At 42.9% G+C, this 27,408-nt stretch overlaps 2 protein-coding genes across 2 annotated transcripts in view; one reads left to right on the forward strand and one right to left on the reverse strand.

The window, feature by feature from the left end:
- Nucleotides 1-9,603: 9,603 nt before the first annotated feature.
- Nucleotides 9,604-12,992, reverse strand: LOC143164365 (nuclear cap-binding protein subunit 2). The gene is made up of 4 exons (XM_076346849.1): nucleotides 12,837-12,992; nucleotides 12,415-12,596; nucleotides 11,444-11,582; nucleotides 9,604-10,771 (listed from the first exon to the last, which is right to left on the reverse strand). Exons 1-4 carry the CDS (start codon nucleotides 12,921-12,923, stop codon nucleotides 10,673-10,675), a joined length of 507 nt encoding a protein of 168 aa, XP_076202964.1. The 5' UTR covers nucleotides 12,924-12,992; the 3' UTR covers nucleotides 9,604-10,672.
- Nucleotides 12,993-13,230: 238 nt separating this feature from the next.
- TEX11 (testis expressed 11) overlaps nucleotides 13,231-27,408 on the forward strand; it is a 33,479-nt gene continuing 19,301 nt past the window's right edge. Inside the window, exons 1-12 of the mRNA XM_076346850.1 lie at nucleotides 13,231-13,287; nucleotides 13,392-13,594; nucleotides 15,723-15,807; nucleotides 17,004-17,083; nucleotides 17,552-17,632; nucleotides 17,715-17,834; nucleotides 18,621-18,647; nucleotides 19,341-19,421; nucleotides 21,904-21,989; nucleotides 23,490-23,547; nucleotides 24,372-24,467; nucleotides 26,088-26,169. Coding sequence (XP_076202965.1) covers nucleotides 13,257-13,287; nucleotides 13,392-13,594; nucleotides 15,723-15,807; nucleotides 17,004-17,083; nucleotides 17,552-17,632; nucleotides 17,715-17,834; nucleotides 18,621-18,647; nucleotides 19,341-19,421; nucleotides 21,904-21,989; nucleotides 23,490-23,547; nucleotides 24,372-24,467; nucleotides 26,088-26,169 — 1,030 coding nt within the window. The 5' untranslated portion in view covers nucleotides 13,231-13,256. The remainder of the gene's footprint in view (nucleotides 13,288-13,391; nucleotides 13,595-15,722; nucleotides 15,808-17,003; nucleotides 17,084-17,551; nucleotides 17,633-17,714; nucleotides 17,835-18,620; nucleotides 18,648-19,340; nucleotides 19,422-21,903; nucleotides 21,990-23,489; nucleotides 23,548-24,371; nucleotides 24,468-26,087; nucleotides 26,170-27,408) is intronic.

The raw sequence follows: 27,408 nt of genomic DNA on the forward strand, positions 1-27,408 counted from the left end.
TTTTTCTCTCCGATTCTCTCCCCCATCCCACTGCGGGGGGGGGGGGGGGAGTGAGCGAACGGCTGTGTGGTGTTTAGGTGCCTGCTGCGTTAAACCACAACAGTCTTTTTGTCACCCAATGTGGGGCACGAAGGGTTGACATAATGACAGATCTGACCAGAGCGTGTTAAGGCAAATTTGTTAATAAGCATTCATCATATTGGTTTAACAGTCACTGGTCACAATGTTGGTTAATTTACTCTCAAAGTTGTTGTGCTTGCTCTCAAAGTTGTGTTATGTAACACCTTACTTCCTCTATATGTTCCCTGTTGTGCTGTCTATCACCTCTGGGAGCTGGATCAAGGATATCATTTTGCTGCACTGTGTAACACTACTGGTTTATGATGTGATAAAATTTTTGGTCATGAGACTAATTTTTGTACTTATACTTCTGTATTTGTACTCAGCATTGCCATCATCTCCGTACCTCAGGAGCCACTTTTCAGAAACTATTAATAATTACACCTTTTACATTTTCTCCTTGGGGAACCAATCTATGGGGGAGATGGGGGGGGACATTTTCCCCTGCTCCTTCACCTTCCCTTTCTCCTTCAGGGCAAGAAAGGACTGTTGTGGTTTAACCCAGCAGGCACCTAAACACCACACAGCCATTTGCTCACTCCCCCCCCCCGCAGTGGGATGGGGGAGAGAATCGGAGAGAAAAAAAAAGTAAAATTCGTGGGTTGAGATAAAGAGAGTTTAATAGGACAGAAAAGGAAGGGAAAATAATAATAATAATAATAATGATAAAAGAATATACAAAATAAGCGATGCACAGTGCAATCACTCACCACCCGCTGACCGATGCCCAGCCAGTTCCCAAGCAGTGGTCACCACCCCCCGGCCAACTCCCCCCAGTTTATACACTGCGCATGACGTCCCATGGTATGGAATGTCCCTTTGGCCAGTTTGGGTCAGCTGTCCTGGCTGTGCCCCCTCCCGGCTTCTTGTGCACCTCCAGCCTGCTCAGTCGGTAGAGCATGGGAAGCTGAAAAGTCCTTGACTAGTGTAAGCACTGTGTAGCAACAACTAAAACATCGGTGCGTTATCAACATTATTCTCATGCTAAATCCAAAACACATCACTGTGCTAGCTATTAGGAGGAAAATTAACTCTATCCCTGCCGAAACCAGGACACAGGGTAATGTGAGTGTTAAACTAACTTAATTGTATGCCTGGTCTGCAGATGGGTGTGCAACAGTTTCTATTATCTTGGATGAGATAATGCATGAAAAATGATGATTACACATTACTGGGCAGGGAGCAGCTGCTATTATTTACATAATACAAACCCAATTTACAGACAGAATTTAACTTGTTCATTGGAATTACCTGCCCTAGCTGAGAGGTTCTTGGGGACAGATCAGAAAGGGTTTTCATCTCCTCTGGTCCCTTGTTTGGACCCTAAGAACAGGTTAGAGAGTGTCAGCCATGCTCTTAGAATGGGAAGAAAGCCTGTCATAAACATGGAGAAGGGAGTTCCTGGCACCCTCTGAAGTACACACTGGGCCTTTGTTTTGCTTTATACACTGCTCCGATTGTGGAACAGGTGACAGGATAGAGAAAGTTCTCCTAGAACCTGACGATATGAAACATAAGGACTTGTCTTATTCAGAGCACCCGTACACTTTATAAGCAACTTCCTTCTGACATCAGCCATCAGCTATTGCAAAACAGAAGAGGAGGAAAAGCCAGCACCAAGACGGAAGCCAAGAGAAACACAGCGAGACTCATGTCCCCCTTTTAGTGTCCATCTTTGTGTCTGCAAGTGACAGCAGCTTTAAGACACCAACAGGAGATGTTCCCCCCCAGTTTGTGTCATAGAGCACAAACTGCAACAGGTACAGGACTCACTGCTGTAGTGGGTTGACCTTGGGCTGGATGCCAGGTGCTCACCAAGCTGCTCTATAACTCCCCTCCTCAGCAGGACAGGTGGGGAGAAAATAAGACGGAAAAGAACTCGTTGGTCAAGATAAAGGCAGTTTAATAAAGCAAAAGCAAGGCCACGCGTGGAAGCAAAGGAAAACAAAAGGTTTATTCTCTACTTCCCATCAGCAGGTGATGTCTGCCCACTTCCCGGGAAGTAGGGCTTCAGCAACCATAGCAGTTGCTCCAGAAAACAAATGTTGTAATAATGAATCCCTCTCCCCCCTCCCTTTCTCTTAGCTTTTATTGCTGAGCAGACATCATATGGTATGGAATATCCCTTTGGTCAGTTTGGGTCAGCTGTCCTGGCTGTGCCCCCTCCCAAGATCTTGCCCACCCCCACCTACTGGGTGAGGGGGTAAACATTGCAGAGACAGCCTATTCCATACCATTTGAGTCATGCTCAGGTCCCACATAATTTAATACATATATATATCTCTTCTAACCATCCCATTGTATTTAATTCTTATTATTGAAATCCCTTCTTACCAACACTTACAACTTATACTACATACTTAAACCATCTTTATACCCAACATACAAATTTATACATTCTCATTACCTACTATCCCCTGTCGTTTAACAGATAGATCTTATTCTCCCATTCCATGGGCTTCCTCCACTCCTCCAAATGTTCGTAAGAACAGGCCACGACTTAGGCCCCATCTGTAAAGATGGGTGCTCAGGACAGGAGAAGCAGTAGGTTCAATTGATGGGCACCAACACTGGCTTGGTTTGGGTCATCATTGCACTTGTCTGGTTCCTTGCAAAACTCACTCTTCGTCGGTTCAGGTTGTTCCTGCTACATCACTTCCTACAACATACAACTTACATCACAGATTATTTTTCCCCCAAGGTTAAATCTCCTTGAGGCACACACCGGGTCTCCCCATCCTTCTGCATTACCGACCAAGTACACCCAGGTTCTTGAGCGAAAACAATCCCACAAATGGGTTTGCCTTTTTCCATAGGAGGAGCAACCCACACCACCTTTCCCAGCCACTTCCCTATGTGCACTACAGGGACCTTATCTCCTCCCACAGCATGTAGGGGTTTTGTTTGGGCAGGACCAGGATGGTTAGCAGATCCTCTGGTGTTAACCAGCCAAGTGGCTTCTGCTAAATTTATATCCCAGTGCTTCCATGCCCCATTGCCCAACGCTCTCAACATAGTCTTTAACAGTCCATTATATCTCTTAATCTTTCCAGAGGCTTGTGGGTGATAGGGGATGTGATATACCCACTCAATGCCATGTTTCTTGGCCCAGGAATTTATGAAGTTATTTCAGAAATGAGTCCCATTGTCTGATTCAATTCTTTCTGGGGTACCATGTCGCCACAAAATTTGCCTTTCAAGGCCTAAGATGGTGTTTCAGGCAGTGGCGTGGTTTACAGGGTATGTTTCTAGTCAACCGGTAGTTGCTTCCACCATGGTGAGTATGTAGCGCTTGCCTTGGCATGTTCATGGCAATGGTCTAATATAGTCAGTTTGCCAGGCCTCACCATATAGAAAACCCAGCCACTGCCCTCTATTCCAGGGAGACTTTACTCGTGTGGCTCGCTTGATTGCGGCACATATTTCACATTCATGAGTGACCTGTGTGATGGCCTCCATGGTCAGGTCCTCCCCTCAATCATGAGCCCATCTGTATGTTGCATCTCTCCCTAGATGTACCGATGTTTCGTGGGCCCATTGAGCTACAAATGGCTCACACTTACGCTCCCAGTTCAGGTCCACCTGAGCTACTTCAAATTTGACAGCCTTGTCTACCTGTTCATTGTTTCAATGTTCTTCAGTGGTGTGGCTTTTGAGCATGTGAGCATCTACATGACGTACCTTTAGAGCAATGTTTTCTACCCGGGCAGTGATGTCCTGCCACAATGCAGCAGCCCAGATGGGTTTACCCCTGTGCTGCCAATTGGTCTTCTTCCACTGCTGTAGCCACCCCCATAAGGCATTAGCCACCATCCAGGAGTCAGTATAGAGAGAGAGTACTGGCCACTTTTCTTGTTCAGCAATCTCTAGGGCTAGTTGGATGGCTTTCACTTCTGCAAACTGACTTGACTCACCTTCTCCTTCAGTGGCTTCAGCAACTTGTTGTGTGGGACTCCACACAGCAGCTTTCCACTTCTGATGGTTTCCTACAACACGACAGGATCCATCAGTAAACAAAGCATAATCATCTTCTGATAACTCATTATATGGTGGTGCTTCCTGGGCACAAGCCACTTCCTCAGGCAATGCTCCAAAATCTCTGCCTTCTGGCCAGTCCATGATCTCTTCCAGGATTCCTGGGTGATTGCGTTTCCCCAGTCGAGCTCTTTGTGTGATCAATGCTACCCACTTACTCCATGTAGCGCTGGTTGCATGATGTGTAGAGAGGATGTTTCCTTTGAACATCCAGTGTAGCACGGGCAATTGTGGTGCCAAGAGGAGCTATGCTTCTGCACCAACAACTTCCGAAGCAGCTTGAACCCCCTCATATGCTGCTAAGTATCTCTTTTTCAGTCAGGGTGTAGTGGGCTTCTAATCCTCAATACCCCTGGCTCCAAAACCCTAATGGTCAACCTTGGGTTTCTCCTGATGTTTTCTGCCAGAGGCTCCAGGTGAGACCATGCTCCCCAGCTGCAGTATAGAATATATTTTGCACAACTGGTTCTGTCTGGACAGGCCCAAGAGCTACCGCACGAGCTGTCTCCTGTTTCATATGCTCAAAGGCTTGTTGTTGCTCAAGGCCCCACTCAAAATAGTTCTTCTTTCATGTTACTCGATAGAGGGGGCTCACAAGCTGACTATAACCTGGAATATGCATTCTCCAGAATCCCACAAGGCCTAGGAAAGCTAGTGTTTCCTTCTTATTAGCTGGTGGAGACATAGTTGCTATCTTGTTGATCACATCCATAGGGACATGATGGCATCCATCCTGCCATTTTATTCCCAAGAACCGAGTCTCCTGTGCAGGTCCCTTGACCTTACTTCTTTTTATGGTGAAACCAGCTTTCAGAAAAATCTGAATTACTTTTTTCCTTCTCAAATACTTCTTCTGCCTTCTTGCCCCACATGATAATGTCATCGATGTATTGTAGATGTTCAGGGGCATCACCCTTTTCCAATGCAGTTTTGATTAGTCCATGACAAATGGTAGGGCTGTGCTTCAACTCCTGGGGCAGTTGAATCCAGGTGTATTGGACACCCTTCCATGTGAAAGCAAACTGTGGCCTGCACTCTGCTGCCAAAGGAATTGAAAAAAACGCATTGGCAATGTCAATTGTAGCATACCACTTGGCTGCCTTTGACTCCAGTTCATACTGGAGCTCTAACATGTCTGGTACAGCAGCACTCAGTGGTGGCATGACTTCATTCAGGCCACAATAGTCTACCGTTAACCTCCACCCTCTGTCAGACTTTTGCACTGGCCACATGGGACTATTAAAAGGTGAGCGAGTCTTGCTGATCACTCCCTGGCTCTCCAATTGATGAATCAGCTCATGGATGGGAGCCAGGGAGTCTTGGTTTGTGTGATATTGCCGCCAGTGCACCGTCCTGGTAGCAATTGGCACCTGCTGTTCTTCAACTCACAGCAATCCCACAACGAAGGGATCTTCCGAGAGGTCAGGCAGGGTAGATAGCTGTTTGATCTTCTCTGTGTTCACAGTGGCTACACCAAAAGCCCACCAGTACCCTTTTGGGTCCTTGAAATACCCTCTCCTGAGGTAGTCTATGCTAAGGATACAAGGGGCCTCTGGGCTGGTCACAATGGGGTGCTTTTGCCACTTGTCCCCTGTTAAGCTCACCCCAGCCTCCAATACAGACAATTCTTGGCATCCCCCTGTCACTCCAGAGATCCAGATGGGTTCATTGCCCCTATACCCTGATGGCACCAGTGTACACTGTGCACCAGTGTCTACCAAAGCCTTATACTTCTGTGGGTCTGATGTGCCAGACCATCAAATCCACACAGTCCAGTATACCCGGTGTGCTGGTTTTGGCTGGGATAGAGTTAATTTTCTTCATAGAAGCTAGTATGAGGCTATGTTTTGGATTTGTGCTGGAAACAGTGTTGGTAACACAGGGATGTTTTAGTTACTGCTGAGCAGTGCTGACACAGAGTCAAGGCCTTTTCTGCTTCTCACACCACCCCACCAGCGAGTAGGCTGGGGGTGCACAAGAAGTTGGGAGAGGACACCTCAAAGAGACTGTGGCTGTGGATAAGTCTATGCCGCAGCAGGTATACCTCTGAAGAAAATGTGGCTCATAAATAAGGCTCTGCTTGGAGCAGGTACAACACTAAGGGACTGCAGTCTTGTGGATAAGTCCAAGCCAGAGCAGGGGCAAAGGGAGGAGTTCATTGCAATGTTAAACCCTATGGTCTGGTCCAAAGGGACCAGGGGTGGAGATTGTAATGGAAATACCTTTAAATTGTTGTAACCCAGGATTTGAGTTGCACGTTATGAGAATTACTATAGCAAGAACCCCTTGTTGCTAGCCAGGCTAGGAGCAAGGGGAGGAGTTCATTGCAATGTTAAACCCTATAGCCTGGCCTAAAGGGACCAGGGGCGGAGATTGTAATGGAAATACCTTTAAATTTTTGTAACCCATGGTTTGAGTTGCATGTTACAGGAATTACTATAGCAGGAACCACCTGAACCAATGGAGGACAAGCCTTACAAGAAGCAGTGCAAGTGCAGCAGTGACCGGACCTGAGCTGGCTTTAGTGCCCAGGAACTCCACGCAACGCACCACCTCTCCTGTCCTGAGTGACCACCATAACAGACGGAGCCCAAAGTCATGGACTAAATGAACTCAGTGGACATTTTGTGGACATTTGTGGACATTTTACAGGGGTGGTCCATAGACTAAGGGAATGATAATCTGTGTATTGTATCAAAGGATGGGAAGGGGGGGGTGGGTAATGAGAATATATAGGATAGTGTGGGAACTGAGCATGACATAAATAGTATGGAATAAGGGGTGAAGAATGTGCTGGTTTTGGCTGGGGTGGAGTTAATTTATTTTCTTCATAGTAGCTAGTATGGGGCTATGTTTTGGATTTGTGCTGGAAACAGTGTTGGTAACACAGGGATGTTTTAGTTACTGCTGAGCAGTGCTTACACAGAGTCAAGGTCTTTTCTGCTCCTCACCCCACCCCACCAGCGAGTAGGCTGGGGGTGCACAAGAAGTTGGGAGGGGACACAGCTGGCACAGCTGACCCCAACTGCCCAAAGGGATATCCCACACCATATGATGTCATGCTCAGCATACAAAGCTGGGGGAAGAAGGAAGCGGGGGACGTTCAGAGTGATGGCGTTTGTCTTCCCAAGTAACCGTTACATGTGATGGAGCCCTGCTTTCCTGGAGATGGCTGAACACCTGCCTGCCGATGGGAAGTAGTGAATGAATTCCTTGTTTTCCTTTGCTTGTGCGCACGGCTTTTGCTTTACTTATTAAACTGTCTTTATCTCAACCCATGAGTTTTCTCACTTTTACTCTTCTGATTCTCTCCCCCATCCCACCGGCAGGGAGTGAGTGAGCAGCTGTGTGGTGCTTAGTTGCCAGCTGGGGTTAAACCACGACACCTGGTCATCCCTTTCCTCCTCCTGGCAGAAGGCAGGGGCCCTCTATTCCTGTTCCTGGTCAGAGTATTTGCTGTCTGACCCTTTCAGTGCCAGACCAGAAGTCCCTTCACCAGGATCAAGGGAGGTGATCTCAGTCCTTCTATGTCTGGGAGATCGCCGATTGCCTTCTTGTGTCTCTACAGCAACAGAGCTGACAGCCTTCTTGCGTGGCCCCTTCTTAACTGCTGTCTTCCTTCCGAGTTTGTGTACACGGGCTTCCAGCTTAAAGGTGGGTTCACCATCCCACTTCCTCATGTCCTCCCTCTGGTCACGCAGGAAGAACCAGAGTGCACCACACGGCATGCACCTGGGGCTCCCTTTCCCTCCGACTGGGGCAGGAGGGGACCGACTTCTTAGGGTGCCCCTGACAGCCAAGGCGCTGGCCTGTAGGGATGAGGAGAGACAGAGATTTTCTTCAAAGTTTTGGAGCCAAGAAGACACTCTCTCCACAGTTGCTGTATCCACATCCGGGCAAAACATCGTTGCCAAGCTGTTAGAATATGACACTGGGGCACTTTGAATCATGTTCTTCCACATGGCCCGTGTGCACAGGACATCCTCTGGATCTTTGTAGACCTCATCATTGTCTAGATCACTGTAGATGACTTCCGGCACCGCTAATTCTCTCAGGTACTGGATGCCTTCATCTGCAGTAGTCCACTTTCCTGGGGAGTTCACAAGATCTTCCTTGAATGGATATCTTGCCCTCACAACTTGAGAGGAGCTATTTCCAGGGACTGCAAATTGCTGCCTCTTTTCCAATTCCTCTCTCAATTCCCCGGTTTCTAGCAAGGGATCCCAGCGGTTGGACTTCCCTACCTTCCAATTGCTGACTGTCGGCCCCGTTATCCTGGCATCAGAGCAGCCAGGCAGCAATCCACTCACCTGGCTGGTGGCTGTAATCTTTCTGCATGTCTCGAAGTTCTGATGAGGTCAGAGACTGGGTAGTTTCCGCTTCTTGTCTGAATTCTCACTCCTTCCTCCAATTTCTTTGCCGAAGGACCAGCTTCTTGGTCAAACCCTTTCTCTTCTTCCTCCTCCCTTACTAATTGATGATATGGACCCGTTGACCTCCTTGTCCACTCTTTCTTTTTCACTACTGGGGCAGTTGTTGTTGTTTGGGTCCCTATCTCTACTATCATATCCTCAGATGTAGTTTGCACTCTGGTCTCAGTCAAGGTATTCTCAGAGGTGGTTTGGGTCCCTGCCTTAACCACAGTGCTCTGAGAGTACTGAACTGTGGCTTGGTAGGCACAGGCCAAGCCCCAGTACAGTGCTAGAAGCTGCTGGTTTTCATTGGGGTAGGCAAGGCACCCTTCTATCAGGTGGCACGTCAGTTTGCCAGGGTTACTTGCCGGTTCAGGTGTAAAGTCCCAGGCTATGGGACGTGATAACCGCCCTAGGCACCTGCCCAAATCCTTCCACACACCCTGCCACCCAGGGACCGGCTGCCTCTGGGCACATTTCAGTATTGCCTCACCCAAAAGTTGTCTTCTCTTACACCGGGACAACACCAGATTCCACAAACCCCGTAACAGGCCAAGAGTGTTAATAAGTAGTATTAAACAGCTCACGTAAGGGTGAACAAGGACCTTGGGACCCTGCATAATAAAACCACCTACATCAATCCCGGGTAGGAAGAGGGAGATGTATTCCCTCATCCTCTCCACAAGATAGCTCTCCCAGCACAGCAAGGCCATCAATGCCAGGGCAAAGCACGCAGCCATTGTTTGTACTAACATGTTCCCAAGCTCAGCAAAATAAAGAGATAAAGCAGTGCAGACAACAAACTCTGTGACCCGCACAGAAGCTTGCTACTTAATAACTACTACAGCTATAGCATGCTTAATACAAAACTGCCATTGTCTCAGGCCCCACGTTGGGCGGGATGCCAGGTGCCCACGAAGCCACTCTATCACTCCCCTCCTCAGCAGGACAGGTGAGGAGAAAATAAGATGGAAAAGAACTTGTTGGTCAAGATAAAGGCAGTTTAATAAAGCAAAAGCAAGGCTGCGTGTGGAAGCAAAGGAAAACAAAAGGTTTATTCTCTACTTCCCATCAGCAGGTGATGTCTGCCCACTTCCCGGGAAGTAGGGCTTCAGCAACCATAGCAGTTGCTCCAGAAAACAAACGTTATAATAACAAATGCCCCCTGCCCCCCTTTTTATTGCTGAGCAGACGTGATATGGTATGGAATATCCCTTTCGTCGGTTTGGGTCAGCTGTCCTGGCTTTCTCCCCTCCCAAGATCTTGCCCACCCCCAGCCTACTGGGTGAGGGGGGAAACGCTGGAGACAGCCTTGATGCTGTGGGAGCACTGCTCAGCAGTAGCCAAAACACTGGTGTGTTATCAACACCTTTCTAGCTACCAATACAAAGCACAGCACTATGAGGGCTGCTAGGGGGAAAATTAACTCCATCTCAGCCAGACCCGATACAACTGTTTATTTAAAAAATTGAAAGAAACTTTTAACAAAATCATGCCGAACAGTGAGGATCTGAAAAGCCAGGCAGCACTGGGGGCATCATAAAGAGAAATGCTCTGCAGGCCCTGACCAACCCAAGGGCTAGATGTGCAGACAAGCACCTCCAAGTAGATGATAAGACCTTGTTCCACTTCTCTCATCCAAACAGTGATACTGCTTTGTAAGCAGATGAGGTTGTAAATTAAAAACCTGAATCTCTTGTGCATCCCCACAAGGTGCCCAGGCACCTGGACGGCTCCGATGGTGATAAGCTTTTAAGAAGTTCCATTTGAGAGCAACCACAGCTGCAGCTGGGAGGAAGCCACCTGCTTAGCTGCAACATGAAGAGTATGTCATAGCACAAGGTGTGTGTGACATGCTGCATTTCTTCTTACCCAGAATCCTGCAGAGCTGTCCATTATTTTTTTTTCCCTTGTTGCCCTGTATCAGCACAGAACATCCTCTCTAGCCCAGAAGGAAGGGGGAATGAATACATGTATATCCACAGTCTAAGGAGGGTCACCTTTTGCTGGAACTTGGATCTCACTCCCTACCCCAATCCAAAATGCGAGAACAGGGCTAGCTCTGGAAGGACAGAGCCCTCTATGAGCTAGGACCCACGAGGCAATTAATAGATCGCAGGCTGATGATTTGCCTTCTGCATCTGAATGATCTTGCCAAAGCCACCTCTTCCCACATCGTAGTCTGTCCGGTACTCATCTCGCACCTGGGGCACAGCAGTAACACAGATATTAGTACCCTGCATTGCCTGTCTCCTGCTAGAGTTCAGAATCATCATCCCCTCCTTGCTCAGTTGGTGGGGAACTGAAGTTCAGGTTAGAAGCACTTTGACTCGTTTGAAATCTCTTCAAATCATCTACCAAAAAGGCGGTAATGGTGCTAAAAATGACAAATGAGGATATATCTGATGGCTGGGGCCTTTTTAGATAAGAAGCAAAGAAGACCCCAAAATATTTTCATTCAGCTTTGCAGTCCAGCTTTCTGAATTGCCAGGCTTGGCCTCCAGAACATTTTCTCCCCTCCACCCTGGAAATCTGCAAAGGAACCTCACCTTCGCACTGGGGCAAACTTCTGTGCTATGAGATTGGTCTAGCAGCTACGCTAGATTCAAATTCTGCATCATTTTAAGAGTACTAGCTTGGATTAGGGAACATTCTGCTTGCATTGCAGGAAGTTTAGAGTCCTAGACAGAAATGGCCTTAAGTTCTATTTCTAGTTTTTAACACCAGGCATCAGTTACCAAAACAACCTGGGAGTGGCTAAAGTTCATTATCAGGTCTTTACAGTCTACACATTGTTCTGCATGAGACAAAACTAGCAAAGCAGTACACAGTCTTAGGGGGATCAAATTCAAGGTATGAGCTGGTATTGCCTTTACCTGTCCTCCAGTCTTTCCTCTTCCATACTGTCGTCCCTCCTTAAACCCTGCATCCCAGTCAGTTCGAATGATGCGGTCATCTAGTCGTGTGCCGTTGATAAATCGCATTGCGTGTTCAGCGTCTGCTCTTGTGTAGTATCTGAAGCATACTATAAGGAGAACTAAGAGTGCTATTTTGTTGGGTACAGGGAAAATAAAAAAGAGAACTATTGTATTTGAGAAGCAGAAAAACCCTGCCTTCCAGCCTTTTCTACTCTTCCTGCTCTTCTCTATGGGATCAAAAACTGCGCTCATATAAATCCAAGCTAAAAACAGCTCCCACTCAGAAAGGATTGTGAACTTTAATGTTAGTACCTGCACAGACAAGAAGTAGCTTTGGATCACTTATTTCACAAGCAGATGAAACAAACACATTAAAACCTTGCTAAGGGCAAGAAATCTGTAATATGCCTTTTTATACTACGTGAAACTTGACTGAATTTGAACAAGAGAGGCAGGCCTCAGAAGAGAGCTTTGCAAAGACAGTTCACAGTACAACTTGTTCAAGCACGTACTCTGTGCTTGGGAATACCGCCATGGCTTATTCTGCTACTTCATTCAGGTGTAAAGTTAAGGTGAGAAAGTGAACATGTGCTCTGGCCACGCAAGAGCTCACAGTGACGATTGTAACAGTTCTCATTTTGGCCCTAAAATCATTAAAGAAATTAACAAATTAAAGGCACTCTCTGCCACCTCCAGAAAGTACAGCAGCGGTAGCACTTTTCACCTACAGCACAGCTGTACAGTCTGTCTCTCAATTAAGGTGGTGGTGGGGAAGTAGCAACGTTGGAAGGGAAGCGCCTGGTAGAAAGCACTTGACCATCACTTCTTTTCAGGTTTTCCACAGCAGTACAGCTAAGCTTGCTGTGCAGAGAGAAACTAAAGATGGCAACCGCACACGGGCTGACAGTAGCGGGAACCAGAGAGGATACTCGACAAAACAGAAGCCACAAGGGGTTTTCTTGATCTTGTCCAGCCCCATGACAATCCTCTTGACATCTCCGCACTTGGAGAAGAGCTCCTGGATCTGCTCCTCGGTGGTGTAGAAGGACAGGTTGCCAACATACAGCGTAGAGGAAATTTTCAGGGATTTCTCCTGCAGCTGCCTGCTACCCTGAGGGCAGAGGGGAGCACGCAGCGGGATGAGCACGCCTGCCGCCCTGCTCCCGGCGCCAGGACCCGGCGGGCACCTTCCGCCGCTCCGGAGACGCGGTGCCCTCCCGTTCGCCCTCCTCGCGCGGCCTTGCCCCAGCAACAGCCCTCCCCCTCAGGCGCTGCTCCCCCCCCGCCCCGGCCGGGCCCCGCCGCCTCGGACCCCCCCGCCCCCACCCCCGCGCCTCAGGCCCGGCCGCACCCGGAAGTGCTGGTCGCGGTACTGGCTGATCTCGCAGTAGGAGTCGCTGTTGAGCCCGCTCAGCGTGGTGTGGAGCAGCCCCGACATCTCGCCCGCGCCCGGCCGGGCCCTGCTCCCGGGATCCTTCCAGAACCGCCGCGGCGCCCACCGGACGGCTAGCGGGGGAGCCGGTCCGCCGCGCCGTCCGATTGGCCCCAGCGCCTGTCGCTCGGAGCGAGGAGGCGGGGCGGTAGCACCGGACAGCCAATCGGCGCGCGGAGCCACCGGGAGCGCTGGGTTCGGCGCGGCCGTGGCGCCGGGCCCGGCATGCTCCGCGGCGGTGCGCGCGCGGGGCGGGCGGTAAGCATGCGCAAGCAGTGCCTTGCCCTCTCCTCTGGCCTCCTCACAGTGCGCGGGCGGCGCTGTGGGGCGGCTCCGACCATGGCGGGAGCGCGGCTGGCGGCGGTGGAAGGTACCGCCTGCCGCGGGGCGAGGGCTCCCTTCCCGATAAGCGCCTGGGAGCCGCCGCCTGTTGTTGGGCTGTATCTCACGCCCCCGTCTCGTCCTGTCTTACAGGGCTGGTGCGGGAGCTGCTGAGCGAGGAGGCCCCGTCCCGCATCGCCGCCCTCACCGAGGAGCTCTTCCAGGCGGCGAGGAGCATCTCTGAGGAGGATGGGGGCGCGGCTGAGGTAGAGCCTCCCAGCCCGATGCCTCCCTCCAGCCCGCCTGAAGAAATGGGGGTTACACGTGCTTCACACCACACGGCAGCGCTCGCCTGGGTGGGTGGCTGCAGTTACTGCAGCTCTGCGAGCACCTGCTCTTGCTTCCCATCTTTGCGGTGAAGTGAAACGTTTAACTCTGACGCTATTGGGATTTAAAAAAAACAGTTTATTTTTTCATCTTTTGACCCAATAGTGTGGAAGTCCAAAATAAAGCGGAAAATGTTACATTTAAAAAGTCAATGCAAAATGCTGATCCTAAATGTAAAAGTGTGCATCATAATGGGAGAAGTTACTGGTATCTTAGTGATCTTAAGGTTTTTATTATTTCAATTTTCTAGTCGTATCTGATTGTAATTTCAAGTAAAAATGCAAGCATAGAGCGCTGATGCATTGAATTTGGTACTGGGTCAGAGGAGAGGTCCTTCTCATCCTGTATGTGGATTCCGATGATAGCAGATACTTGAGGAAGAAGAAAACAAGCAAGCATGTCATTTTAACTGTCTGGTAAACCCAGTACCTAATATTAGAGTGGGGAGTACTCATTTTCATACATTATAAAAGTGAATTAGGTTGTTTATATTGCCTTTAATTTTAGGTTTTTTTCCTTCTGTGTATTTCTTCTAGAGGAGTACTTAGAAAGTAGTAAACATCTACTTTAAAAGGCCTTTTTCAAAAAGAAGTCTGATGACTAATATATGAATCTGGAATAAAAACAAGACCAGCTGAGATATTGTCCAACCTTTTCCTCCAAAATTATATTTTGAAGGGAGATTTAACTCAGTGATTATCATCTAAGGAAGACTGATTTTGAAAGTCCTAAATTTGTGACAAGGAGCAAAATAGGTTAGCAAGTGTCACAACAGAAAGTACACTTAGTGCAGTCTGTAAAGAAATACAGGAGCATAGAACTAGTATCCTTCAGTTCTTCCTGAATCAGTTGGGCTAAATTATTTTTAAAGGAGAAAACATTAATTTGTAATCTGATCTCTTCAATAAGAGGGGTCGTAAAATGTCTCCTAGTTAGGCAAGAGTGTATTTATAGGCAAGATCTGCCATGGAAACTAGGATTTGAAGTGATGGAAAGTGCAGCCCTTCAAGGTGGGTTGTTAAAGGAGCTTATTGCCTTTATGTAGGACTGCATCATCTTTCTAACAGGAGTATATAGTCAGTTGCCTTTGTTCTTTGTTTGCTAATAGCAGAAGCTTCCCGATGTAGGTATTTAGAATAATTAAACTACTAAGGTTTATTTTTGATAGGCAAAAGAGGTGAAGCCTTACTATAGATATGTTTTCCAACCTGATACAATTCTTACAGCTCTTTTCCAATCTCTTCAAATTTTTTAACATCTGTTTAAAATGTATATAAGGTATTCTGAAAACTGCCAGTGAATCAGTTGTATTTTGGACATGGTGATGTGCTATTGCACAAATTTTGTATCTGAGTGTTTGTGAGAAAACTTCATCCCAGATGGACAGAGTAAGTGAGGTCATGTTTTGTTAAGTTTGGAAAAGGACTTGATAGAAACATACATTCAGACATTTCGGTAATATGACAGATTAATGGGATTTGTTTAGAAACATATTTGATGTTTCTAAAGTCCACCACTTCACTTACAGAATTCACTATTATGCATAATTTCAAATTGGAGCTGAACACACTGATGGATGATGTCACATATATGTGCTATTGGTCATATGATTAATTAGTTCTTTTTAGTTTCAGGTCTTGTCAGCCTTGGATTTACACAGTCATGTTCTTTCTTACCTTGCTTCATCTTAGAAGTGCTCTCGTGTTTAGAAGATGTGAAATAGTCTTCTATAAGACTGAATATATCTTATGAAATACACTTATGAAAAGAGTATGTGCTTCCTGCCAGCTGCTTCTAATTCTTCTGAAACGATGGATCTATAGAAAAGAATGATCCATACTTTTAGCTGAAGAAATGCTATGTGGTCCATTCAGCATGCCTGTTTTCAGGTCACTATCCCAGATCTCCCTGTGGGATCATGTAACAGTTTCATGGAAAACTCACACCTTTGACTCCAACATAAAAGGAAGTTGCACAAACATGTGGACAGGTCATTACTGTGATACACATGAAAGATGGTTTCTTTTCCAGTAGTAAATTTCAATATGACCCAAATCCAGGACAAAATTAAATCTAATGGAATTCTCTCGTACTCAGGTTGAAGAGGGTGCAATAAGCCTGTGGAACTGGGCTGTGACCAAACACATGGGTTCTGTTGTCAATGATGAGCAAAGAGCTAAACGTATGTATGTGTTCTATGCCTTCCTAAATGTGTTCTGTGTGCTGTAGCACAAAAAGGAAAAACTCTGCTGACGGGCATGAATGTAGTGCTCTAGATTTGTTTGGATCTTTGCAGATAGGGTGTAAACAGAGGAAAATACACAGGTGGGCTTGTATAAACAGTTCAGGAAGGAGCATCCTGGTGTAATAGTGATCTCCTTGTGACACAGAATCAGTGTAGACATTCTTATCACTCTTTCTGTGCCAGAGCATCAGTAAAGAGGTGATGTGACCGAAGGAAGCTGTAATTTGCCTTCTAATGCTATGGATTTAATCTAAAATGTATGGAAATAACATAGATGTAAATTTTAGACTGTTGGTCACTTAATTTATATCAAGTGAGATTGTTTCTTTAACGTAACTATCTCATCAATGTTTACACACAGAAAACCTCTAAATCCTCTTTTTACTTCTCTGCTTTAGCCAGGTACACAGCTGGTGGGTTTGCTTGGAGCCAGGGGCAGGGCTGGGGGAAAGGAGAAGTGAGCTTTTGGTCTTTTCCCTCAGCCTGTTCTTTATGTGGTTCTGCAAGATAGCAATATCTGGCCTACATTTTTGTCTTGAGGGATTATAGTCAAAATTATGTATAATCTGCATCATATAAATTATATCAGGTAAAGGGAAAAGGGTAAGTTTACACAAAATAAGTAGTAATTGTAGAGCGTAATGTTCTCAGATCTTGTATTACAGCTGAAGGGCCAGGGAGAGGCTATTTTAAATACATTAAGTGGTGTCTTTTCCATCCCTGATGGAAAGGCTGATGGAAGGCCTGAAAATATTTTTGCTTTTTACTTTGAAAGTGTAAAGATTATTAAACTTCATTTCCCTATTTTGCTGAAGGCTATTTTGAGGCTCTCAAGACATGTTACTGTAAGCACCTGCAATGTAATTAAGTCTTTGAATACCATGTATTTAACTTAATCTCTCTCTAAAGTGTTTAATAGGTATTTTGATGAGAATATTTTTTTTTTCTTATTGTCTAAAAAGCAGTTTTAAGCAGCTTGGCTAAAATTCAGACTGCTTGACTCCTGAAGCTTTCAAATTTTTCTCTTGTAATTTAAAATGACAAGCAGTCTTTCAGATATGGCAGGGTCTGACTTTCAAAAAAAAAAAAAAGAGAAAAGGGAACTTACGAATGTCTGCACTGTTTTCTTGCAGTACGGTTTGTTGCTTGCAGACTGGTGTGCCTTTGTGAAGGCAGTGATCCTCTGGAGGGAACTATTCGAAGGCAGATTTTGGTAAGGCTAATGGTGGGTGAGCAATAAAGTACAGTTGATCACCAAGGGAAACCTTCAAACCCTATTACGGTTGCTTTGGAAAGGGAGTGAAATGTACCTGTAGTCTGGGGAATATACACGCTGAAGGGGGACCTGTATTATCACAGGCATACCTTGCTGAGCCAGTGCAGTTAGGAATTTCTGGATTGTGCGGTTAGCATCACATCTTTGTCATACGGAAAATGTTATATGAGCAGCATATTCATTTATTTCAGTATCTTATAATATTGTCTAGTAGGGCACCATAAGTCTTACGCTGCCTCTAAGTGTTACGGACTTCATTCAGATGTGAGAGGTGCTTGTCAGAAATCGAAGAGCTGAAATACCCCTCTCCTACACTAGATATGTGCATCAACAAGATGAGATCTAACATTGCCTTTCTTGAAAGTGACTATATTTTCACAAAGCACTTATCATTTTTTCCTTCAGATGTCTATGAAAACTGGGAAAGGATGGATAGATATTGGAAAAGCTGATCTTGCCGATGGATTTCTAGAGATTGCCATGAGTGTAAGTTCTTTTCCAGTTTTAATTTCTTATAAACACACCTATTTGTAAGTTCCATGGGTGATGCCTATGCTTTGTTTTCCAGAGTATAGAAAAACTGTATGCGAAATTACTTAAGGGGAGCGATGGTGAAGCAGATATTCATGTGCACAAAGCTGATGTGGAGAAGAACCTCTTCAAAGTACTCTCTTACCAGGCTGAATCAGTATGTGTTCTTCCCAGTTTTCCTTATAAGTCACTATGGGTATAGAGGGAAACTCTGGCCCAGTTATTAGATGTATGAATGCTTGGTATTGAAGACTTGCTGAGGGATATATTTCCTTCACTTAGATGTAAGATAGCAGATCTTGTGTTCACATTCAGTGTTGCAATCATTTAATGATTTTTAATTTGCCTAATTTATTGCTATCATTTCTGCTGTGGTGTTTATATCTTCTAGTTCAGATTTGTTGCTCTATGATTTGTCTAGCATGGCTGTTTATAAAACAAACAGCTGCCTTTCTGAATCATAAATGTGTCAGTTCCAAAGGTGTCCTGTGCTTGACTGAAGAAGGGGGATAGGACTGGTGTAGGGCCTGGGTCCCCCAAACTGCATTCGTGTAACATGTACACAGCAAGACTAGTCACTTTGGAACGCCTATCGTACTGTGCTAGGATTTGCAGCTAGGCTGATTGAAAGTATATAAAGGTAGTATTCAACATGGCTGCAGATAGCCAAGGTTCATATCTAACAAGTAGATATTATAAGTCACATGTGCAAAGTCTTCTGTAACTTACAATTTTCATGACTCTGCAAACTCATGAACTTCATCAAAGCTATTAATATTATATGCCATCAGAGGGAGATCTTCCTATACATGAATACCCTCTCTTCCATGACCTCATACATGCTGCTTTCCACATGTAAAGGCTTTAAACAGTGAGAGAATCAGTATAAAATTACAAGATCTGGAAATAGTGAGTTCCGTGACATTTGATATTTTCTTTAAAGTCTCAACCTCTGGCATCATACAATGAGGTAAGAATCATGGTGATAATTATTAAAAAAAGCCTAGCGCAATGTAAGAGAAGTCTGAAAAAGTGCTAAAGGTTTTCTAGGGGATCAATAACACAAGTTACAATAATTCGAAGCATGTAATTTAGAAATTCTAAGTTTTGTGAGGCGTTGTTGTGCCTGACTGAAGTTTCTGAGTACTTTATCAATGCTATAGAGTATTACAGACATATGAGTGTAAGTATGAGAAAATGTAGTTGCCTGCATTTGTTGATAACCCCACTGACCTCAGTGTCTAGAAGGGGAGTACTATCTCCAAAATTCTGAAGGGCTTCCCTAAACAGGCCAAAGCAGTGGCCAAAATTTTTATTTGATTATAGAGACAAAAGAGGACCTTAAATTATTGGAGAGGTGGTTTAAGGTTTGCTGAACTGTTGTATCATCTTAACAACTGAATGAACTTGTCCCATGCATCTGGCCTTTTCACACTACCTAAGGACTGCAGTGTTTTTCTCGGTGTCTTTATCATCTGATATCATACATAGAAATATACAGAATTATATAAGAATGTACAGTACTATAGGCACAGATATCTAATCCCAAACCTAGCTTTACTGAATGTGAAAAACCCAAGTCCTATTTTAGGGAATCAGTCTTTTAATGAATTTTAAAGACAAGTTGCTCACTAACTGTTGGCATGCTCTACTGCTTTCTTAGGCAGTTGCTCAAGGGGATTTTCAGAAAGCGGTGATGTGCGTGCAGCGCTGCAAAGATATGTTGATGAAGTTGCCAAAAGAGGTAAGTGAAATCATCCCTTCTTTATCATTCCAAACTTTGAAAATCTGCTTTCTTCTCTATATGTTAAAGAATGACATATGCCATGTAACATTTGAAAAGTACTCTGAACTGTGTATCTCTTCTGTGGTTGGTTGTTCTTTGAGATTTTCTTACTAAAAACTTTGCGTGAAAACAGCAGGTTTTTTCTCAAAGTTCTTTTTTTTTCTTGTTTCTCATAGTTTTATCATTCGAAATAGAATGATAAACTCTTCCTAAAGAATGAGAGAAGACAAATCAACAAGCAAAGCAAAAAGATTTCTAAATTGAATATACCACCTATTCTACAGAACCAGCTGCATTTTACATCTTGATCTTGTACATTGCTTCTTCACTTGTGCCATGTGAACTTTTGTCTGGAGACAGATGGGTCAAGAGAAGAGCTGAGTTACTAAGTTTTTGATATACAAGTCTATCACTACCCTCAGTACTAATCTTCATCTTCATGAAGCTGTAGAGCTATGAATGGAGGTTTCCCATTGCACTAAACAGTGTGTTTTGTAGTTCTTGTGTCACAGAACAATGTTCAAAGAAAACAAACTCTAGCATATGCTGACTAGTTCTTTGTTTGCAAAGATGAAAGTCTCATGTTTATATCGGAATAGACTTCCCCACGTTTATTTTTATTTGCTTACTTCAATGTTTTCCCAATATTTAGGAAACATTTTGTTCCTGTCTCTGTGGTACAGGTAATAAAATTCAAAGGGGTAGATGTGAATTCTGAAAGGGAAATATGTTTGGAGTTTAATTGGTTTTTTAACCAGTTTTAAGTTGGTTTTTGTGATCTGCAGGCCTTGTTCAATGCATCTGAGTGACTAAGTCAGTTGCAGGGGTCTAGCTCTGATTTGAATCATAAGAGCAGAGCTTCTCACTGTGAATTGTTGAAAATGTTCTCTGGGATCTTTGCATTACTGTTCCTCATTTCATTTTAAATGAATTTCATGCTTTCCGCTTAAACTCCTCTTTTAAATAATATTAAACTTCTCATGATGAATGCTCTTCACAAACCAGGAGCACTGATGCAGACAAGGAGAAGTTTTCTGATCATGAGAGATGCAATTTACTTCTGGTTTAAAGAGTGGTATTTAAAGAATGAGAAGAAAGGAAAGAGCTAGTGATTGACTTCAAAACTTTTGGACTGCTAGGTAGCCATCAGTCCTTAACTCTTTCAGGCTCCCATTGTACCAGAGAGTGCTTGCAGAGTATCACAAGGAGATTATTGCATTATGGTAATGTATGGTACCGCAGATCTGCTGGAGAGGATTTGCAGCTTGTGGATCATCTATGAACCATAACTGGGAACTCTTGCCTTACAGGGTGAAATGCCAGAATTGTTCCAAACACTTGTTGTTCAGAGAGGTGCCAGGTTTACGGGGATATTTAGTGTTACGCTTGACGCCTGGAACACAGTCGTTCACTGAAATAGTATTTTAATTATCCTTTGAAATACATCTTTTCCAAGCATGCAAGTAAATGACTGGGGTATGCCACAGTATGCCTACAGTGTTATGCTAAACACTTTGCATGAAACCCTCTCAATACAATAAAATTTCTGTTCTGGAAAGAAAACGTTCACAAATGAACTTATGAAAAGTGAGGGTTTCACATCTGAGAGTGATCGGGTTTTTTTGTTCATGCATGCTGAATCTGTGCTTTTGTCTCTGGATTGCAATGAGATAATAAATTTGAAGCAAGATGTGCTACCTCTCATTCTTGCCTGAGGATTTGAAATCTGTAGTCCCTTGCAAGAAACATTTGTACTTGGAAAAGAAAGTTACTGCAGAGGCAAAATGGATGTAAATATTGGCAGCCTGTTAGCATATAAAATGACTTTTCTGTCTCTTCTTTGGACAACATGACAGCTGCAAATCATTTCAAAGGAAAGACAGGTTGTTACTAACAGACATTGTCAGGGCTGACTGATAAAACAGAAAGCAAGAGTGCTCTGAATAACCAAGCATTCAAAAACAGTTTTCTCCTAAAACTTATAATGTGGATGATCCTTTTTTAACCCCAAAGAGACATGCTGGGAAGAAGCCTACCATGGAAGAGGTAGAGTCCTCTTCACTTAACTATGTAAAACTTTTCTGTCATTTTTAAGAGTGAAGCTGTAATATTCTGTATCCTCTCAAGTTTTAATTTTTATTGTTTACTTTACACAGTTCTAGTGCTTTCAGTGTGATTTCTTGAGGAACTATTCTACCTCATCTGTTTCAAGAATCCTGCTGTTTTTCATGTCCTGGACTGGTTAATGATGCTTCACTTGCCCACACAATTAATGATTCCATTTTAGTCATGTTCAATATCCCCTTGTATAAGGTCAGAAGTGATAACAGTGGATATATCTTTAAAGTAAAATGCATTTTAAAGAACCTGAGACTGGAGTGCCATAGATCTAATGATGTTTCTACAAGAACATTATAGAAGCAGGAGTCTTTTATTGCAGACCTGTTACCTGTCAATCCTCTGTTACAATTTTGGAGTGGAAACCTATGAATGGAAGAGGTATGAACAGAGCTCCTTCTGGCTCAGGTAATGTGCAAAGGCAAACAAAATAAAATCCTGCTTTTGAGATGTAAAAATATGTGTGAAGGAGAGGGGGGAGCAAGGGAAAGTAGAGGTTTAATTAAAATTGTGAGAATACAAGATTTTAGCTGAACTAAATTAACTAATATAAGCAGATACTTAGTGACTGTCTTACTCTGTTGCCTAACGTTTATGTCTGCTTTCCACATCGATTTTCATGTCATTAGAATGAAAGTCTTCTTTCCATGGTTCTCGTCAATTCTCTCCCTAACACATCTTCCGAAGAGATTATTTTTATGAAGACGCTGTTCCCAGTGCTTGTGCCATTCATAAATGATAGTGAAGGGATTTGAAAACTTTGGAAAAGAGTAGACAAATTCTTCTGACCGGTTTTGAATGGGTTTGTTTTAAACAGTATTTGAATTTCTCATAAAGGAGGTGTTTCATTGAGAGCAAGTCCTTGACTGCTGAAAGACACAAGCATCAAGGTGAAAAAGGAATAGTTACAGATGGTTTGGATAGGATCCAAATAAGTAATGTGGTGGTACTAAGGAAGAAAAAATGTAGGCTATTGGGAAGAGTATCCTCATGCCAACGTCACAGCTTCAGCTCAGAAAACTTGTTTTTATTTCTTCTTGTTCTTTTTCTTTTAAATAGTCAGAAGAAAATGAATGGCAAAATATCAAATTCAAAATAGTTATGGTCACATATGTTGTCAAAGAGGATTTGTAGAAATGCTTAGAATTAATTACAGCTGGTGCTTTGGAGATTATTTTATATTTTATTCTTGTGAAAGATTAAATACCAAGTCCTGATGACAAAACTTGAGGAGGAAATAAGCCTTTGCAAAGTGCAAATAATTATCTGGAGAAAGAGATGTAGCTCCATCTAGTGGGTTAAGATTTCCCTGTACTGAGAATATATTAGATTAGGAAACAAATGTCCAGTTATGTTTTTCTTTCTAACAGTTCTTAATTCACAGCGTTTGCAATCAGCTCTGGTTTGGTGGAATTGTCACTGCGTTTTCTCCTGGGTGGTCCTTTGTGCTGTCATTTAACTTTTAGAAAAAGAATGGGGAATCATGACTCCCAGGTTCTGTTTCTGTCTCTGCTATTGATTTGCTGTGATCTTGAGACCAGGTCATGTATAACTTTTGTGTATGACTATATTATATGTCAGGTGAGAATGAGAACACTTGCTTCTTCAAAACCCCTATGGTTAAAACTGATAAAGCCTACTGAAATGTTTGAATAGAAGATGTTACAGAAGGTGGTGCAACAGGTTGAAGAAAGTGACAGAGTACAATTTTTAATGTGAGGATTTAGAAAGAAACCAAAATTTTCTGTTCTCTAGTAAGAGTGAGTACTGAGATAAGTTTGTGTGATAATATATGGTTTCCAGCTGGTTAAGAAGTGGAAAAGGATGGGAATGTTGCACATATCAGAAGACTGGCTGAATTTATCTCTGTCATCACATTTAATTCTAACTATCACTTATCCTTTATAGCCAGAGTTATGACATTGGGAAGATGGACATGAAATATTCTGTTGGCAAAGAAATGCAGGTAAGAAACGGAGAATTTGCTGTTTACAAATAGGAGGATTTTGTTAACCTGACTCCACTGTATCTTCTGCCTCTGCTGTGCCAAACCTGACCAGTGATTCTTTGGCCTCCTCTTTAGTACTGTCTGCTATGAAGTTTGGCAAACTTGCAAGTTCAGTTGCTATGAGTGTCAGTCTGAGAGTTCAGTCACTGATGGGTGCCCTTAAATCACATTTCAATCTACTGTTTCACGGAAATTAAATTGTAGAAAGTAAGGCTGAAGTAGACCCTGAAAGGTCATCTCTTCTTCCTTTCCTCCTCTTCTTTCAAGGCATCATCAGTTACATCTATGTCATTTCTGATGCATGTTCGTCTGTCTCATTCATAAGCCTATTACTCCTTTTACTACCAACAGTGGATATGGAAAAGATTTTAATCTCTTCCTCTTCCTATAAATCATTTATATATTTGAAGGCCATTATAATGTATGTCTTTGTGTTGTTTTTTTTTTCTCTCAGTGAAGTTTGTACCGCCTATTCCTTCAATTTCTTTTTTCATTCTGTTTTTTCCAGTTCTCTGATTTTCCTTGCTACCCTTCTGTTTTCCTCTGAACTCTAGTTGATTCATGTCCTGTGTGAATTGCAGTGCTGAGGACTGGATACGCTTCAGAACTAAGCAATCACTTTATATGTCTGATACCAGGCAGGCATTCTTTTGACTCAAAGAGCTTTTATTTTTCATGACCTTAAATTTTAAGTCTTTTGTATTCATATGTATGTTCACATGTGGCTATTTTTTCCTGCTCTTCAGATGGCATTTAAACTTCCAGTTTGTTTTTCTTTCCAGGCTAAAGTGCTGCGATTGTTAGCTACAACCTATTTCGAGTGGGATTGCAATCTGTACCTTGACAAGGCATTGAAAGCTATAAGCTTGGCAAATCAGGTAGTAATGTGTTACTGTATTTATGGTGTGCAATAGTTGAAACTCAAGCATTTAGTAACATCATAATATGGACCACATTAATCACTGGTATGTTATCCTTGACATCAGACGGAGGTGTGTTTGCTTTGTTTTGGTTTTCATACTCATAAGTATGTTTTGGTGTTCCCAGCTTTTTTATAGTATATATAGTGTATAATATAGTATATATAGTATATTATATATTTATAATACTTCTTCGTGTGTAGATGTAGAGCTGTCTTGCTGCCTCATATCTATTAATAGTATGGTCCTTTGATAATATGACTAAAATTTCTCTGGCACGTGTTCATGAAAACTGTACAAACAGAATAAACTACAGTGTGGTCCACCTGAGAGTTACAGCAGCTGGCTTTTTATGCACCAGACCTTTTGTCTTGCTTTGGGTTATAATGGATATGTCCATACTATGTTTTGAGTCCCCATCTCATTATCTGTACAAATATTTGAGCAGGCGCCAGAGTTCAATTTTGAAAGCTTTGTAGCCATGCTACATCAGTTTTAATTTCAAACAATTAATTTAGCTATTGCACTTTACTAACATGACTGTATTTCTTCTGGAACCTGAAAAATGAGCTGTATAAACGTACCAGCTACCCTGAAGAAAGTTCGTATATCTCTAAGCAGTCACTACAGTGAGATCTTTTGCTCTTGTACAGATTCAGTTTCCCATATAAAGACTTGAATTAATTTTATGCTTCTATCTTTTTGGGTTAGAGTAACTTAAATTTGAAAAAGTTATATTTGTCTTTGGTTGACCATTTTTAAATTTCCATTATCTGTTTCATACAAAACAAGTTTTAAGTATAAAATCCTGTTTTAAATGAAAGCTCAAATTCAGTTTTCTATATGCTGTTCAAACTTTCAGACAGATGATGATGCACATGCTCGTGAGATCAGGATAAAAGGCAGTGTATTTTAATCATTCAAATAACATGCTACTACAGTATCTAAGCCCTTGCAGTTTTTATTGTATTTACTTTCGCAAAACCTTTTGAGGTGGAAAGTGTTTTTTTCGTCATTTTTGATAATGTCTGTTTTGATATTGTATGAGGGTATGGAAAACTAGAAGAAAATTTTTATTCTAGAGTCTGAAATGTGCAGTGTTTTAGTGAGAGCTGTAGTATACAGTCTTCATTATTTCCATTTGCTCCCATTGTTGTTCTCTCCTAAATTTCGTATTATTATAAGCTACTTTGAACTCTGCTCATATTAATTCTAGAGTAACCCAGCCAATTCACACATAGAAAAGCAGGAAATGTTTCTATCATTCAGTATTGTTCAGCTTCTATTTAAAAGTATCAGAAATGGGACACAGTAAAATGAGAATCACGTATCTCTTGCTTTCATTGTCCTTACGGTCTTTTGGCAGTATAAGAATAAATAATAGATGCACACTGCATTTAAGAAGAAAATATTACCAGTTGCCTACCTATTGCTTCAGTCATTAAAACGGAACTGAAGAATACAGTGGAGTGTATGTGATTTCCTGCTATTTGTCTGTGTTATGAATGTGCCGGCCTCTCACGGCATCTGTATTCTGCAAACAGCTGTCCAAGTAATGTATTGTTTTTCATTGTGCAGGAGAATTTGCATCCAGCAGGGTTTTTTTTGAAAGTTAAAATTCTTCTTAAAAGTGGAGCATCAGATGAAGATATCAACTCAGGTATCACAGCTCTGTGTAGGTTTCATAGTAAGGTCATACTATTCCATATCCAAGAAGACGGCCTGAGTTGTAGATAGAAAAGAAAATAAATCCCTTTCTTGTGTGTTTTAGAGGAATCTTCATTAGCTAAATGTCGTTCTGGTTTTTGAGTGTGAGACATAGTAGTCAGTGTTCACAGAGGAGTTATCCAGGTGCTAATGTAAGTTTGAATTAAGCATGATTTTATTTTTGTTGAGAATTTAAATAGACTTGCTGGAAATAGGGAAGGGGGAAGACTCTGAAGCCTGTTAGAATGAAGACAGTGAAAATATAGCAATGTAAAGGTATAGTTTATTTTAGACATATGCCTAGGGTTACTCAAAAAGGGTGAAAGTGGATTGTCTCTTATGCAGTCAGCATAGAAGAAAGGCTTGTGAAACATTGCTATTCTCTGTGTGTGATTTTGCAGATTTTGGCCAAGAGACATCAAGTGCTGATCAGTGTGTGGTTATAAACCTGTGTTATCAGAGTTTATTTAGTTTATCTAGGGCATATAAACTCTTTTCTCCTTATTCCTCAAACTTGTCATTTTTCTGTTGGCATGAGAGGAGAAGAAAGTTTTCGGGGGGACTTTAATATAGAAAGGGTAATGTATCAGGAGAAATTTATTTCCATAAATAATGAAACCTTAAGGAAGAGAGGCTTTGTACTCGTCATAGTTGGAAAGCATCAGATGCGTAATGAATGCTCTGAGAAATAAATGTAGGATGAGATGAGGAATTTCTTGTGGAGAGCTGAATGGTTTGAATGCTGCCAGACTAGCAGGAATGGAAACTCCACTTCAGATTGCTCCTGGGGAATTTAGCCAGCTTTCAAGTGGACAATTATCAAAACTTACCATTGCAATAGTTGGCTTCTGTTCTGCAGTTTGAATTGTGAAGCCATAGTGTTGCCTATGAGAACACACTCTGCTTATATTTAGGAGCTTTAAGACTCCAGTCAGTTTTTCAAGCAAGTTTATTAATGAGTAGATGTCTGTCTTTTCTTGTATGGCTTGCAGTGTTGTGTCCATGCACTGCAACTTTGCTTTCTTGTGAGTGAAGGTTCCTGCTAAGTTTTAGGCATTTGACTAAAATCTTGTATTGTGCACTTGTACACAGGTGCCTTAGAAATGCTTCCTTTAACAACTGTTACAGTCACGTCCCTATGTGTTCCTTCTCTGATCTCATCCAAGCTACAAATGTATAAATCTTGTTATTA

The sequence above is a fragment of the Aptenodytes patagonicus genome, chromosome 9 (genome assembly GCF_965638725.1).
Source record: "Aptenodytes patagonicus chromosome 9, bAptPat1.pri.cur, whole genome shotgun sequence".
Taxonomy (NCBI): domain Eukaryota; kingdom Metazoa; phylum Chordata; class Aves; order Sphenisciformes; family Spheniscidae; genus Aptenodytes; species Aptenodytes patagonicus.